The sequence below is a fragment of the Mirounga leonina genome, unplaced genomic scaffold (genome assembly GCF_011800145.1).
Source record: "Mirounga leonina isolate KUSES-001 unplaced genomic scaffold, KU_Mleo_1.0 Mir_101595, whole genome shotgun sequence".
Lineage (NCBI taxonomy): Eukaryota > Metazoa > Chordata > Mammalia > Carnivora > Phocidae > Mirounga > Mirounga leonina.
The window spans coordinates 17,374,320-17,390,871 of NW_023270158.1; the positions used below are offsets into that span (position 1 = coordinate 17,374,320).

Below are 16,552 nucleotides of genomic sequence, written 5' to 3' on the forward strand. Positions count from 1 at the left end.
TGCCTTACCATTTCCTTCCACTGTGTCTGTTTCTACTCTATAGACATCAGTGTTTCTGATCTCAACCTGGCAAACTCCTTTAACAGAGATTTGTAAGGTATGAAGAGGGACAACGTCTAATCCTGAAACTGTCACAAACATGACAGTTACAGTTTCCTCAAGCCATTTCTGTTGTCCAGACCATGCAGGTAGGAGTGATCCACACTTACAAAATCTCTTTTTTTTTTTTTTTTTTTTTGAGAGAGAGAGAGAGGGAGAGAGAGATTGAGCAGGGGGCAGGAAGGGGCAGAGGGAGAAAGAGAATCTTAAACAGGCTCCACATCCAGTGCAGAGCCCAACATGGGACTCAATCTCACGACCCTGAGATCATGACCTGAGCCAAAATCAAGAGGCAGATGCTTAATCAACTGAGCCACCAAGGTGCCCCTCAAAATCTTAATATTAATTTTTCCCTTTTTATCACCACTTTAATGAGGTAGACTGTTTGAACTTCAAAATACAGGGAAAGGGCTACTGAGCTTTAGGAATAACTTTTCAACTCCCATTATTAAACTTTTATCTCATTTCTGTTATTATTCTAAAATGTCTGCTTCCTGTTGACTTTAATTTTTTTTTTTTTTTACCTTTTAAAACTTTAGACTACCTTTTAAATGTGTTCATTTTTTCCTCTGTAACTGAAGTCTGGAAGCATAAGTATATGGTGGGAGCTGACAGGACAGTTTTTCTTGCTTCCAGCTGTGTCTCCAGGTAATCAGCCTTGCCACCATCCTATCCTAGCTACTTCTGGAAGTTCTCTCATTCTTTCTCTTCTTGAGACCACCAAAAATCTGATTTGAGATACCTAAGAGATTCTCAGGTTTATAGTCTTCCCCAAGTAGATGGTACTTTTAAACATTTTGAAATGTTTCATATAGCACTCAGTATATTTTGGGAGAGCTGTGTGTTCTAAAACCTATGAACATGTGACTATAGAATTTGGATCAGGAGTAAAACCTAAATGAGAGATTTTTGTTTTGGAAAGTTCATTTCTAAAACATCATTGGCCTATCAAAAGGACCCTGGAGTGCCAAACTCCTGATACTCATTCATGAAGAAGACACGGAAAGTCCAGGGTCAGGCTCATGGAAGCATGCTGAGAGAAAAATGGCAACATAAACCTTTTTATTATGTTTATTATAAGAATATTAATCAAGGTACTATCTCATTTATGATCCTGTCTAATTTTTATTCTGTATCTAAATTTTAGAAAAACACTCTCATTAGCACATTAAAACTATTTTAATGATAGTTTTAATAATTTCAACACTTTGAATCTCAGAAGTATGTTTACTTCCATTTCAGTTATACAAGATGAATAAATAAATTCTAGAGATCTGCTGTACAATGTTTTGCCTATAGCTAACAATATTGTACACCTAAAAAATATTAACTGGCTAGGTCTCAAGTTAAGTGTTCTTAGCATGGTAAAAAAAAAAAAAATGTTTACTTTTTATTTTGCCCAATAGGAAGCTTGGTGCCAAATTCTTTTTTAGATTTTATTTTATTTTTTTATTTTTTTAAAGATTTTATTTATTTTTTTGACAGAGAGAGACATAGCGAGAGCAGGAACACAAGCAGGGGGAGTGGGAGAGGGAGAAGCAGGCTTCCCGCAGAGCAGGGAGCCCGATGTGGGACTCGATCCCAGGACCCTGGGATCATGACCTGAGCCGAAGGCAGACGCTTAACGACTGAGCCACCCAGGCGCCCTAGATTTTATTTATTTAAATATTTGAGAGACAGAGAGGGAGAGAGAGAGAACAAGTGCACACTGGGGGAGGAGCAGAGTGGAAGGGAGAGGGAGGGGTAAAGAATCTCAGGCAGACTCTGTGCTCAGCGTGGAGCCCAATGCAGAGCTTGATTTCATGACCCTGAGATCATGACCATGAGATCATGACCTGAGCCGAAACCAAGAGCCAGACGCTTACCCTACTAAGCCACCCAGGCACCCCAGCTTGGTGCCAGATTTTGAGGCTTTAGTCTCCTCTGCCTATTCCGCTATCCACGGGATATTGTGGGTATATTCCTGTGCAAAGTTTCCTACTATAAATTTCCCTTTCTCCAGTTCTCTAATTTACTTGTGCTTGACCAGATGAATCATATGTATCTCTATAAGCTACTCTAAATAATTTTTTTCTGGAACTAGATACACAATAAATAAGTGTAATTAAAGTAGAAGTAAAGCTCAAAGGATTTAATTGTAGTCAATATATTTGAAAGTATGCTGTTTGAATAAACTAAAGGTTAAGTAAATACTTCATTAGTAACTAAATTTGATGTATAAGATTATTCTTATTTAGACATTCAAATATTTTATATATAAAGACAATTTTTTAGATCTACATAACTGAAATTCAGTAGAAATAAATGAAACACTTTTAAAATAAATTGACTCTACATATTCAAATTTTCTCCAAGTCAAAAATACTTGGAATGATTGGCAAGTACATTCAATGCACTGCATTTAAATGAATACTCAATTTATTTTGAAGAAAAAATCTGACATTTATTCTTTAAAATAGCAGACAAGACTAACAGTTGGAGTCAAGTTCTCCATCTACCAAGACAGCATGTGAAATGAGAATGTACTAAGGAATCATGGGGTTTCATGTATGAGTTTGATTTTTTCCTCTTAAAAAATTGTCATAAATGTGACTGCTTTAGATCTGTAGGTCACATGTTTTTATTATATGATTGTGAGTTTTGAAAAAGCTTTCAGCACCTTCCAAGTGATTTTATTAAACAAAGCATGTAATTTGGATGCAAATGTGTATACTTTTACTTGACCATTAAGGGGTCTTAGAGTATATTATTAGTAGCTTAGTGTTTCAAGAGATCCAGAAAAAGTGGTAAATTAATATATAAAAGAAATGCCACTTTTCCATGCTTTTTTCCTTTTGGATCTCAAATTAGTATTGTTCTTTGGTTTATGGAAAATACTTTCCAGATGGACTCAATAAGCTGACACAGCTCCAGACCACTCAAGCCTTCTAATATGACAAGAATAATCTAGAAATGTTTGCCAAGCTAATTATATGATAGTATGATATTTTAATGATTCTATGGTGAAGTTAATGCAAAAATATCTCCTTAGGTGGCTTACTCAATGACCTTATGGGGACTGTGGAATTCAGAGTTCTTGTGTGGCATACTTTCATAGTTTCACCTCAGTCAGTTGTAAATTGTAGTCAGAATTTTTAAAACCCCCTTTACTTTTAGCTCTATTCCTTTGTGCACAATTACGGTAGCATTCCAAATTATATTTATAAAGCTACCCCACTGTTATGAGCTGAAATGAGTCCCCTCAACGTTCACATGATGAAGTCCTAACCCCAGGACTTTAGAATATGACCAAATTTGGAGATAGGAAATTTAAAGAGGCAATTAAGTCAAATAAGGTCATCATGGTGGGTCCTAATCCAATATGGTTAGTGTCCTTATAACAAGAGAAATTTGGACACAGTCATGTACAAAGGGAAGATCATATAACACAGGAGAAGACAGCTATTCACAAGCCAACAAGAGAGGCCTCAGAACAAACCAACCCTGCCAAAACCTTGACCTCAGACTCACAGCCTCTAGAACAGGGAAAAAATAAATTTCTGCAGTTTAAGCTACCCATCTGTGGAATGCTGTTACAGCAGACCCAGCAAACTAATATACCCATTAAACTGGATATGAACAATCAGAGATATTTTTAAGGGGAGGGTGTTTTAAGGGGAGGGTGACTGAGAAGAAAGCCTAGATGATTTTCACGCATCCTCTGCACGTACTACTACTTGCCCCCTGCACCTTTTACTATATTTCATCCTCAAACCATAAGGATTGTCTGGTCCTTCTTGTTTGTTTATGAGTACTTAATGGTAGAAACTGTCATCAGTAGGACATGGGTTTTTACAAAGAGAAACAGATGATGGAGGTCTTTCTCTACCCTTTTTTTTTAAAGATTTTATTGATTGAGAGAGAGAGAGCACCAACAAAAGCGGGGGGAGGGAAAGAGGCAAAGGGAGAGAGAATCTTAAGCAGGCTCCAACCCCAGGGTGGAGCCCCACTCAGGGCTCCATCCCAGGACCCCGAGATCATGATTTGTGCCAAAACCAAGAGTCAGAGGCTCAACAGAGAGAGCCACTCAGAAGCCTCAGTATTTATCAACCTTTATCTTACGATGCAAAATGCAGGGATGATACTGCCATGGCCAAAACTGTTATGTGTCCCCCAGAATGTATTCTCTCTTTCTCAAACAAAATCTACTCAACATTTTAGCAGAATACATCATCCACCCAGTTAGGACCCATCTTTTGCCATCTTCCCTGGAAGCTAAATATCATCATGTGACTAACTTCTGGCAAGTGAAAGATGGGTAAAATAATGCACAGAGCTTTTATAACACATCTTTAAGAGAGAGCTGGTGTCCTCCACTTCCAGTTTTCCCTTCCTTTTGTGGGCTGGGAGGGAGGTGTGGTGGTGAGCAAGTTTTACCATAAAAATACTAATACCCAGAGGACTGCAGAGCGATGAGATGAAAGGGCCCTACCTCTTAGGAGAATTTCATGGAGCAAAACTACTTCCCCTATCCAAAACTATCCACCTTAAATGAGATAGAAATAAACTGCTATCTTCTTGGAGCCATGGCATTTTTTGCTTATTTCTTACAGCAGCCTAGCCTGCATCTAAGTATATGACTGCCATTGGTTCAAACCAAATTATCACACACACAAAATATAATACTTGTTTGGGTAATAAGGAAAAAAAATAAGGCCACTTTAATTTTTAGCCTGTACCCTCTATACTTGCTACTAAAATAATCTCACAACATATATGATCTTGAGCTAAAAAATACAACTCAAAATCTTATCTCTACCAACAAATCTATTCTGAGAGGGAAGAAAAAGAAATCATTTACTACTATTTACTTGAAAAATATTTATGTAACAACATTTTACATCTACTTGTCCTCTGAATTTACGTAGAGAAAATCGTTTTTCAGTTTTGGTGGAATTGTATGATTGTAAAGTTTTTACATAATGCAATTAAAATTTCCCAACTTTGGATAACTTAAATAGCCTTGTTGAATTAGAAATAAAGCACAGATCTTTTTAACATCTCACCGATACAGGCAAGGGTTTGCTAATTTAAAAAAACCAACGGGGTAGAGTGCAGCTGTGATTTATTTATTTATTTATTTTTAATGCCTAATGGCTCAGCAAAGGTTAAGGTGAAACACATTATCAATATTGGCTGTTTCCTTTATATCAATGCACTTTCAAGTAATCTAGTAATGAATCAACTGAAAAAAATATGACGCTATAAGTGTCCTGACCTTACATTTTAGGGGAGCAAAAATATCTGACTGGCTGTCAAGAGACAGAGCAAGAATTTACCAGCTCAGATTAAAGAAAGCCTGGGCTCTTTGGCAGCAGAAATGACAGTGGCTGCATAGATCCCTTGAGTACTTTTTTTAAATTATGACGTCAGCAATCTGCTACTCTTACGAGTCCTGTCCAGCCCAACTGTCTGCAGTCTCTACATCCCTGCCCTGGTCATAGTGGTGGCATCCCTCTAAAGCAGTCTGTCTGAGGCAAGCTAGGGAATGCTGAATCTCATCTTTGGATTCACCTTCTGACTAATGATGAATGTACTTTTAAGGACTTATTCATAACCTACCTAATTCTAAACAAGCTTTGGGGAGATTCTTGCTAAATAAAGCGGCCCGCTGGTTTCACCATGATTCAGAAATACAGAGTTAAGTGCTACCGATGAATTTCTGAGGAAAGGGAAAGTGAAGCAAGATAATGCTTGTATTTCCACCACTGTTGCACATTAATAGCTCCTTATAAATTCACATTACTGTGTGTTTCTTGGTGTGTTAAAAATAACCTTCAGTGATAAGGGTTTTACCTTTCCCCAGGCAACTTCAGAATCCAAATTACTAGGCATTCCTTCAACTGCTGATCTCTTCGTCAGCTCCGTATCTGTAGCCGCCAGCCATTCCGTCAGGGCATTCATTTCCTTTCGCATCTTACGGGACAATTTCAAGCATTTCTCCAACTGTTGCTTCCTTTCTGTCACCTGAAAAGAATGACAATAAAATGTAAGTTAGTTTACCCCTTCAATTCAGGTTTAGGTATAGTCACTTAATAGGAACTTTAATATTTCTGTCATTTTAAAACAACCTTTTTCTTACATGTTAAAAATAGTATTTTAGAAAAACTGTATAGTCTCAGTATTAATGGTGAATAAACACAGTCTAGGAAAGATGAGATTCTTTCTCCAAAAGGCTGTGTTCCGTATTGGATAGGGAAAAAAAAAAAAGCTGTAATTATTTTCATCAATACAAATAAAAAGAATTTATGGTCAAATTTTTTAAATATACTGAATGATATAAGTACAACTGAAGAAATGAGAGATTTCTTTTAGAAAACCTTCAGTCATCTGTCAAATGGGTAGGCAAAGTTTACAATCCTCTACAGACAAATGAGGTTTGCTCTTGCTGGTAAGGAATCAAAATGGGGAAGAATATGGTTTCTCTCAAGAGGCAAAATTATTTTCGTAACACTTAAAATGGTCAATTTTATTGTCATTGCATCTATTAAGTGTCTTACTTCTGCAGAGAAACAACACAAAGAATAAGTCACTTCCCCTTTAAACATATTTTACCATTCAATGGAGGTAAAAAAAAAATTCCAAAACAAAATTTTCACCCTTATTAATAGAGAAAATCATGATCTGATTTTGTGTTCCAGTTCTCAGTGTTTAGAACTAAAATCCTCAAAATCAAATTCATCCACATTCTCACATGGAGGATTAACAAATATGTACTTTTTCAGCACCTCTCCAGATGTGCCTACAATTTGTGAGTGTTCAGGGTCTAGGTTGGTTGGTTTAATAAAAAGCCCAGAAACTCTTCTGATCGATCTATCAATCTATCTGTCTATACACACACAATCACACACACACCCAAACACATTCAGCCATAAGCATGAATCCAGCCATAAGCATGAAAAATGCCCAAGTAAGCATATCTTTAAAGAATTTAAAATGCTACAATCAAAATAAATACACTGAAACTTTGATATGAATTCCAAATACTCAACAAAATGTGTTAGTTTCTTTAACAGAGGTGTCTGTACATTTTAAAAAAAATGTTTAGTTGCTGAGGCTGCAAATTCAATTTTTTTTCTTTTTACAGATATCCCCCTTCAGGGAAGTAAAAGCATCTGCCCTTTTGACTGCAAGACTTTTATTTGTGTGTGGGAGAAAAAATATATATCTTACAGTGTGTTTCCATGCGTAGTTATTTTTTGCTATGCGCTATTGGTAGAAAAAGAGTTCCAGATCCAATATTTCAAAGAAATCCTATCTTCCCAGAGCTAATGCATTATTGATTTTTATTTATTCTATTTTGTTTATATCCAGCTAAATAGGTTTTAATAAAACAGGAGACACTGCCATCTTAAGGAAAATTGAGTTTTACACTTTTGTGTGTGTATGTGTGTGGAAAAGAGATACATTTAAAAGAGTGCCACCTGCAGTAAAATGCCTCAGTCACTGGTTCATGGGAAAATGCACATGAGGCTGACAGACTATTGCTACTGACGTACATTTCCATAAAAATCAAAGCACAGAGAAGCCACACTGGAAACTATTCAAGTTTTATTCATTGAACCATTAAGCTAAATTGATGCTAATAAATAAAAAGTGCTATGCACTGAATTACGTCCCCCCAAAATTAATACATCGAAGCCCAAACCCCCAGCGTGACTGCACCTGGATATAGGATCTTTAGGAAGTAATTAAGGTTAAATGAGATCATAATGGTAAGATCCTAATCTGATAGAATTGTGGCCTTATTAGAAGAAGAAAGATCCCTCTCCCTCTCTCTCTCGCCCCCCACTCCACCCCATTTCCTCGCTCCTTCTTTTTCCCTCTCCCTCCCCCTCCACCAGAAGAGGTCACAATGAGAATGTGGCTTCTACAAGCCAGAAAGAGGGTCCTCACTAGGCTAACACCTTGATCTTGAACTTCCCAGCTTCCAGAACTGTGAGAAATAAATGTGTATTGTTTAAGCCAACTGGTCTATGGTATTTTGTTATGGCAGATGAGCTAACAAAAAAGTAACATACATTGAATTGAGGCAAGTACAACCATATAAATTTTGAAGATAATTAAACTAGAAGTGTTTGTCTGTTTTACATAATAATAATAATAAAGATATCTTTGTTTGATTTTGTCAAATGAAACCAGTGTTGTTGAAGGTGCTTCAAAGATTAAGATGCAGACAATATTTTCTTAGAGAAGGAATACCTGACTTAACAACATTTTATATATATATTCTTTTTATTATTAATGTTTCTTTTTTAAATTTTGTTTTATGTTATGTTAGTCACCATACAATACATCATTAGTTATTTTTTAATTTTTTTTTACATTTTTTTATTTTATTATGTTATGTTAATCACCATACATTACATCATTAGTTCTTGATGTAGTGTTCCATGATTCGTTGTTTATGCATAACACCCAGTGCTCCATGCAATACGTGCCCTCTTTAAGACCCATCACCAGGCTAACCCATCCCCTGACCCCCCTCCCCTCTAGAACCCTCAGTTTGTTTTTCAGAGTCCATAGTCTCTCATGGTTCGCCTCCCCCTCCGATTCCCCCCCTTCATTTTTCCCTTCCTACTATCTTCTTCTTTTTTTTTTTTTTTTAACATATAATGTATTATTTGTTTCAGGGGTACAGGTCTGTGATTCAACAGTCTTACACAATTCACAGCGCTTACCAGAGCACATACCCTCCCCAATGTCCATCACCCAGCCACCCCATCCTTCCCACCCCCCCACCACTCCAGCAACCCTCAGTTTGTTTTCTGAGATTAAGAATTCCTCATATCAGTGAGAGCATATGATACATATCTTTCTCTGATTGACTTATTTCGCTCAGCATAATACCCTCCAGTTCTATCCATGTCGCTGCAAATGGACATCATTAGTTTTTGATGTAGTGATCCATGATTCATTGTTTTCGTGTAACACCCAGTACTCCATGCAGTACGTGCCCTCCTTAATACCCATCACTGGGCTAACCCATCCCCCCACCCTATTATTAATGTTTCTAAATCTTTATTTCAAAAACAATTTTTTGCCCTACATTTTTGCTGTATTCTCTCATGCTATTAAAGCGAAGTATGATTTCTTAGTCATCTTTCATTTTGCTTTAATGATATTATTAGTACCAAATGACTAAATCAACATAAACTTTCAAAAGTATATTTTCAGGGTTAAATAGGGCTTTACATCTTTGGGAGAGTCATTCACTTCCTAATTATAATTCACTCGGGGCACTAACAGTCTTCTCACGTCATTTTTATTGTTTTAAATTCAATGACTATTTCATGCAAAATTTACTTTTGCAAAGGCAAAGATTTTGTGCAAATTCTCCAAGGCAAAAGGAAAAAGAAGGCCCAGACAACAGTTTATATTTGAAAAAACAAAGAAACCACCTTTTTCCAAAATATACATTTTCTTAATAAAAAGGTATCCAGTAATACATTATTTTAATGTAAAGTCGCAGAGGTCAAACTATAAACTCGAGTATAGAGAATAGCTTTCCAGAAATTAACAAATTGTAGAATTAGGATTACTATTAGAGATTCTTCAATTGATGTTAAATATAGAACAAGTGGCACCTGTAAAGGTCTATAAATACTAGAGGAGATACCAAGTGCAGATACAACTTTGCCCTCTGTGGTTATCTTTAACACAATGATAAACTTCTCCAGAAGGATTTAAGGGTCTTTTATTCCAGAGGTAGCTTGGTGGGCTAGACAAGCTGGTGAAACGTATTTTATTCTAAGATTATCCTCATGGTTTGCTATTTACTGCGTATCAGTGTTCCCTACTTTTTGATCCAATGAGAAGGAAAATACTTTGCCATAACATGACAGTTGGCTCTCTTTCAAAATATGTGAAATATAAATTCAAAGGTTTTTAAAATATAAAGATAAAGATTATCAACTAATATGAATAGTTATTTCCAGATTTCCATTTTAATCTAAAATTAACTTTCTCTCAGTGAAAAGTAAGTTGCAATCAGTAGCTTTAAGATCCAACTATCTATCTGCTCACAGGGTGAAATGTTAGAAATCTGTGTCTGCGTGGCTACTCACAAATATGGACAAAAATTTATATTTGTGCCAAAGATGAAGCGATAGTTTTCTCACTGATGTTATATTTAATAAAGTTGAGAACTTGAGCCATGAAAATATACTCTGTTCTCCCCATTGAACCCAGTAAATCTCTTTCAGTCAGAATGAAATTAAAATGTATGCATTTTTATTTTTTTCTGCTTTGGCCCTTATTTTATTTCATTCATCTTTCCCCAGTAAGCATTAGGAGAGTGAAACCATCCCTCAGTACTCCTCATGTAAAGAATCTTGCTTAAAGGACTTAAGCTTGTATTTATTCGTAAATGGCCATAAATGCCAACAAATAGATAGATAACTTTATTTGCATAAATTTAAGAAAATAAGCATGGTATTTATTAATAAAATACACATATTCTCTCAAATGCCACATAATATGTCAAACTATCGCCATTTTTTAAGCAAATGATTATTTTATTACTATGTTAATAGTTTAAAGATTAGCTGAGCACTAAAAAATATTTTAGAAATGTAATGTAAATAGTAGCATAGAGTAATGTAAAAGAATAGCATAGAAAAGGACAGGTCAGTCCTTGATGTTGACAAGTCATGCCTTTATGGCTACTTTTTATGATTACTATCATTATTTTGAATCATCAAAGTTTTAAATCTATAGGAAATATACAGAGAATATTTGACTTGAGTGAATTGAGATAACTATCCCTAGTCATTCCACTGTTTTGGAAAGGGGATAGAGAGATGTAAACATCCTTAATTAACAGTGACATGGAATTGGTCATTGGACTCTATCAGGACAAAAATAGAAAAAAACTAATCGTAGAGCAATAGGACTCAACTGGCTATCCATTCTACCTTATTAACGAAATGTGGTGGATTATACAAGGCTTGCCACACAGGGAAATAACTTCTATGGACTGTGACAACTCTATTACACCTAATGTAGTCTATGTGGAATGTGTCAACTCCATTGTATCTAAATGTAAGTAAGGTCATTAGTTTATAAAAGGCTCTAGCCTTTAAATCATCACAAGTAAATTTATCCAATGAGAAGGCCAAATTTAGAACAAAGAAACCCTTTTAGAATTATCCAATGGGCCAATAAAAATCTCTCTGAGCTGTACATATTTTTTAATGTAGATTGGAAAAAAGATCCTTATTGATTAGTTATTGTTTCTTAATAAGAACTGCACATGGGAATCTATCTCTGTCTCTGACTATGCATAACTGTATGTACATAGCTATGCATGGAGAGAAAATGATTAAAACTTTCTAAGATTATTTGTGCATCATCGCTGCCTCTTGCTTTGCCATTTCGAAGGAAAGTGGTAAGTAGCCCGTGTCTGTGGTTCCAGTGCACACGCACCTTTGCTCCCAGCTCATTATAATGCAATTTCAAAGCCGTGACTCTTTCATCAAGCTCTTTAGGGTTTTCCGTCTGCTTCTTCTGTACAATCTGACGTCCAGTTTTTATTACCATTTCCACTTCAGACTTCACTTCACTCAGACTTTTATACAAGTTCTAAGTTCAAACATAAAACAAAACATAATAATAAGCAATAGTGTCTGAATTACACTATAACAGTGAATAAAAAGAAAGAGAAGTAGAGATCACCTTAATTGGCATTCCATGTTTACAGTTTTAATGGAGTAGGATTTTGCAGCTATGACAAATATCTAGCTTTTGCATTGTCTGTTGATTTAATGTTTCTATTTGCAATTATATACAGACATGCATAAATGAGTATATTTAGTTTTACAATCCAAGTTGGTAATGATTATTCCTAAAAGTTGTATGATTTCTATTTCAAATGTTATATAATGCTAGCTGTGAATTTGGAAAAATTCATTTACCCCTTCACCAGGTATTTATTGAGAGCCTAGTACAGCAGGTATTACTGGATTCCCTAGACAATCAGTGGTGGCTAAGACAGACACATTCATTGCTGTTCTCACACATTTTAGTGGGAATAAAACATCTAAATTTCCAGATCATAATTTCAACATAAATTAAGTCATATATAAGGAAGGAAGGTAATTTTAAATATGTTAATTACATTATACAAATGTATTTTCTTAATGGGGCTGATTAATTCAATATAGACAGACACAAAAATATTATTTAAAAACTTACATATATATAACAACCCTAAGGAACACATGTATGACTTCACAAAAGTACACTGCAGTGTCATCACACAAAGTATTTTCCTGGAAAGATATGTGTATGTATGAATGCGTGCATGCAAACACATATGTATATGTATATATATGTAGACCGGCATATATAATACTTTACATTGTTGCTTTAATTTTTTCAGTGGTAATTGTGAACAACTACCCTTTTTATTGGTACTAAGAAATAAAGTTACTAGCAGGTAATTGCTGCTTCTTTGGAATTAGAACAAAACTTGGGTTTATTTTCTCTTCTCAGTTTAAAATCAATGCCTAAAAACACTTTTTTTGTAAAGGCTGAGCAAATATCTTACTCATTAAAGCTACGTACATAATCTATTTCCATCTTGATCCCTTCTTTGATGGTTGTTTTGTGTTAATATTCCTTGACTAATAATTTTGGGTTCTTGTCTGAGCTTTCCAGATGATTTTTTTTTTACTTCATTTTACTTTTATCTTAGAAATTACACATATATCTTGGTATGTAGAAACATTCAATCAGTAACTGTATGGAGGGAATCAACTGTGTGAATTTTGGAATCAGAGATATTTTCTAATGATTTATTCTTTAAACATTAAAAAAAAAATCTCCGTGATTTACCCTTATGTTGAACGTTCAAAGTATCATTAGTACCAAACTACCAAAGCCATTAACCCCATGTCATTCAGTATGCAGAGAAAGTATCACTGAGGGAGGGGAATATCCTTCATATTTATTTGCGTTCCTGTTGGGAAGACTTTTTTTTTTTAAGATTTTATTTATTTATTTGACAGAGAGAGAGAGACAGCGAGAGAGGGAACACAAGCAGGGGGAGTGGGAGAGGGAGAAGCAGGCTTCCTGCCAAGCAGGGAGCCTGATGCTGAGCTCGATGCGGGGCTCCATCCCAGGACCCTGGGATTATGACCTGAGCCAAAGGCAGATGTTTAACGACTGAGCCACCCAGGTGCTCCAAGACTTTTTTTAATTAAACAAAAATGTTGAAGGCAAAGGCAATGATTACAGTGCATGCAGCAGGGCATCTTAAGTAATTTAAAAATATATAAATGTTGTAAAGAAAAGATATCCTTCTGGAAGAACTACTTGAATTGCTCCTGACATTTAAACCAGAGCCCCGACCAAACTGAGCAAGAACTTGAAAATGTTTCCCTGTAAAGGGTCAGGGCACAGTCACAGCTGGTTGCAGGGAGGGTTGTTTTCACCTCATCTTTACTAGCAGACCAGTTTTCTGATGTACCGTAGAGACCTGGTCATAGAAGGGAACAGCTGTCCCTTTGGGAATATATTTAATCATGATGGTAGTATACTGGGCTCATTTTGATTTCGATTATTTTTGCATAATTTAAGAGGAGATAGCTTCCTACAAATCCCTAATGTTGTTCATCTAATACCAGCTAATAATTATACATTACGATGTTCAAATTTTCTTTTTCAGGGTGGGAATGTTTATAATAACAATGCCACTAAAATGCAGCCTGTGTTATGAAGGAATGTCACTGCATAAAAAAATTCCATAATTTCACAAAGGAATACACATATCTACAAAATTTGTGTTAAAGATACTTTCCCACTCACAATAATATGACTGAAATACATCTAAAGAGTTTCTTTTAAATTTATGTTATGGAGTAAAAGCAGAAACAATACGTAAAACACAAAGTACTAACTAGATAACCTTTTTTACCTTTAATGTTAATAATATTCAGGGCTTTTATTTTGTGTGACTTTCTACTCTTAGCCCATAGCAAACAAAGGGTTATAATAACAGTGGTATTACTCTAGTAGATAATTCAGCCTTATGTTGTCAGAGGCATCATCTGCCTTGGCAAATTTCCAATAATTGCAACAAAGGACACAGCTCAAGATCCCACAATCCTGTGAAGATTTATGCTGCAGGCTAATCATATGCTTTCCATGCCTTTTTATTCTGTCTTTGAGATCTGGTGGCATTTCAGTGCATGTCCAGCACTGATGTTGAATGGAAAGCTACCAGGGTTTGGAGGAAGAGCTCCATATTCAAAGTACTATAAGAATTAAACAGAGGGACTTCCTCTTATATTCTGCATCATCCTTCAACAATTACAGATTCAAAAAAGACACCTATAGAGGATGTATTCAAAGGCTACTATTTCAGTAAAAGTTCTTGTCTCTCAACACACTTGTGCAAACTTCTGTTCTTATTCTTAAAATTACATATTATTAATTATTATAGTTATCTGAAAACAATCTTCTATTATAAAGGAAGATCATCATCACATACCTCTTTTTTTTTTCCCCCACAGACTGCTTAATAAGGAAAGGCAAGGAGTAGCTGTGTATTTGTCCCCAGAAATACATACCACACAATGATTTAACTGTGACTGTACTACTTCCTGTTCCACACTCTTCGTTTCCAACGCAGGCAAATGCATCTTCACTTCATCTAAAATCATCTTACTTTCCTGTAGACGCTGCTCAAAATTGGCTGGCTTCTGGAATAATCGAAACTTCATGGAAACATCTTGCAATTTTTTCTGTAAAGACAATGTAAGAAAGCACCTGTATAATTTCACATTCCAAACAACAAGCAGTCATATTTTTGTTAATAGATGTTTCTTTATTACTGAAGATATACAAGATTTTAAAAAGTAAGGCATTTTTTTTTTCCACTTGTCTAGCACAAAGAATGCATACATTTGGGAGAATTCAGTAGTTGTTCTGAATGTGATACTAAAAAAAAGGTAATTTATTAACCTACTTTATCCTTAAGATGTACACCCCCCCCCAAGATCTATGTTATTTATATATCATATTGTAGTTTTCCAATAATGCCCTTAATCCCGACTTTTTCTAATGACCAAATTGCCTAACATAGACCACGTTTTAATATGCAACTAGAAGAAGTTCCTTAGTTTATGCAGGATATGTACCTGTGCCACATCAATTTGGGACAGTACCCTTTGGGCAGTCTCCTTTCCCTGGTTATGTTTCTTCATTTCTTCTAAACTGATCTCATGACTTGTCAAATCCGATTGGATTTTCTGTTGGGAGGACAGCATTATTAGTCAGCATGCTCTGCAGGTTATTGCAAAGAATAACTCACTTGCCAAGAAGATGAAATTCAGGAACTCTCTTAAAGCATTATTACAAGGTAGCCTCCTTTAAAGTGACAATAGTTTGTTTTTGTTTTTGTTTTTTTTTACTTACCAAAAGTTATCAAAAATGACATAGCTTATTTCTCTCCTATTTGGGTTATTACGAAAAAGAAATTATCCTTTCGAGTCAGTGATAATGCATAGCTATTTCAGATATTTTCAGAAGGAAATATCTGTTTATATCTAATATGAATGACTGATATTCTTTTATCTTTGAATTTACACTCAAATCTGACTAAAGACATATATATATATCAAACCTAACTGTGATAGGATAAGATATAATGAGAAAGTTCCATGTAGACAATATTCGTTGTGATATTTACTCATTCTGCACTATATTTCAGTTAAATTTCAGGAAAATTATGGATTTAGAAAAGTGAAGTAAAATCCTTTAATTGGCTTTGCTTTTTGTCTGTTGGATACTTAAGAGTTTCTTCAAGAGACTGATTTTTGAACTTTAAATAACTATAAAAATTGCTATATTTTCTATACTGAGTAGACATTTTTGATCGAGCTCTATTTAGAAGTATGTCTGTATTTGACTTGTACACTTCTGAGCCTGCTTCAGGAGTCAGCCAAATCATGGAGTGTGCAGAGACCAAAACAATAAATTCATTCATTTATTTCTGCCAGTTCCAGCAAAAATCAGCAAGTTGTCAAATTATTCTAATTTAAATATCAGTTGCTGTCAGATTATCACAAGTAAGTTAGAAAAGAAAAGAATTAACTTATACCACAGTGCCCATAAAATTTTCATGCAAAACAATTTGTATAATGCATATTAGTATAACCTAATTTATACCAACTGGAGTCAATTCCAGTACATATTACTAGAAAATAACATCACTTTGATTAGCAGCTCATTACCACAGAGAACTACAATCTTGCAATGAGTAGTGTGAATTATCCTAAAAAAATGGGTTGAGTAGTGAAGGAGTTACTTAGTATACAAGGAAATGTACACATATGCCTTAATACCATTCCTTAACATATTGATCCTAACAATTATAAAGACAAAGTAATGATGAATTACTTAAGTAATT

General features: G+C 35.1%; 1 protein-coding gene across 9 annotated transcripts in view; it reads right to left on the bottom strand.

Moving 5' to 3' along the window:
* The window catches only part of DMD (dystrophin), a 1,717,438-nt gene that overhangs the window by 1,221,196 nt on the left and 479,690 nt on the right, over positions 1 to 16,552 (bottom strand). For all 9 annotated transcript variants that reach the window (XM_035001266.1, XM_035001277.1, XM_035001248.1 and 6 more), the window contains 4 exons: positions 15,282 to 15,392; positions 14,712 to 14,885; positions 11,566 to 11,721; positions 5,935 to 6,105 (listed from right to left, as the gene is read on the bottom strand). In XM_035001266.1, coding sequence (XP_034857157.1) covers positions 5,935 to 6,105; positions 11,566 to 11,721; positions 14,712 to 14,885; positions 15,282 to 15,392 — 612 coding nt within the window. The remainder of the gene's footprint in view (positions 1 to 5,934; positions 6,106 to 11,565; positions 11,722 to 14,711; positions 14,886 to 15,281; positions 15,393 to 16,552) is intronic.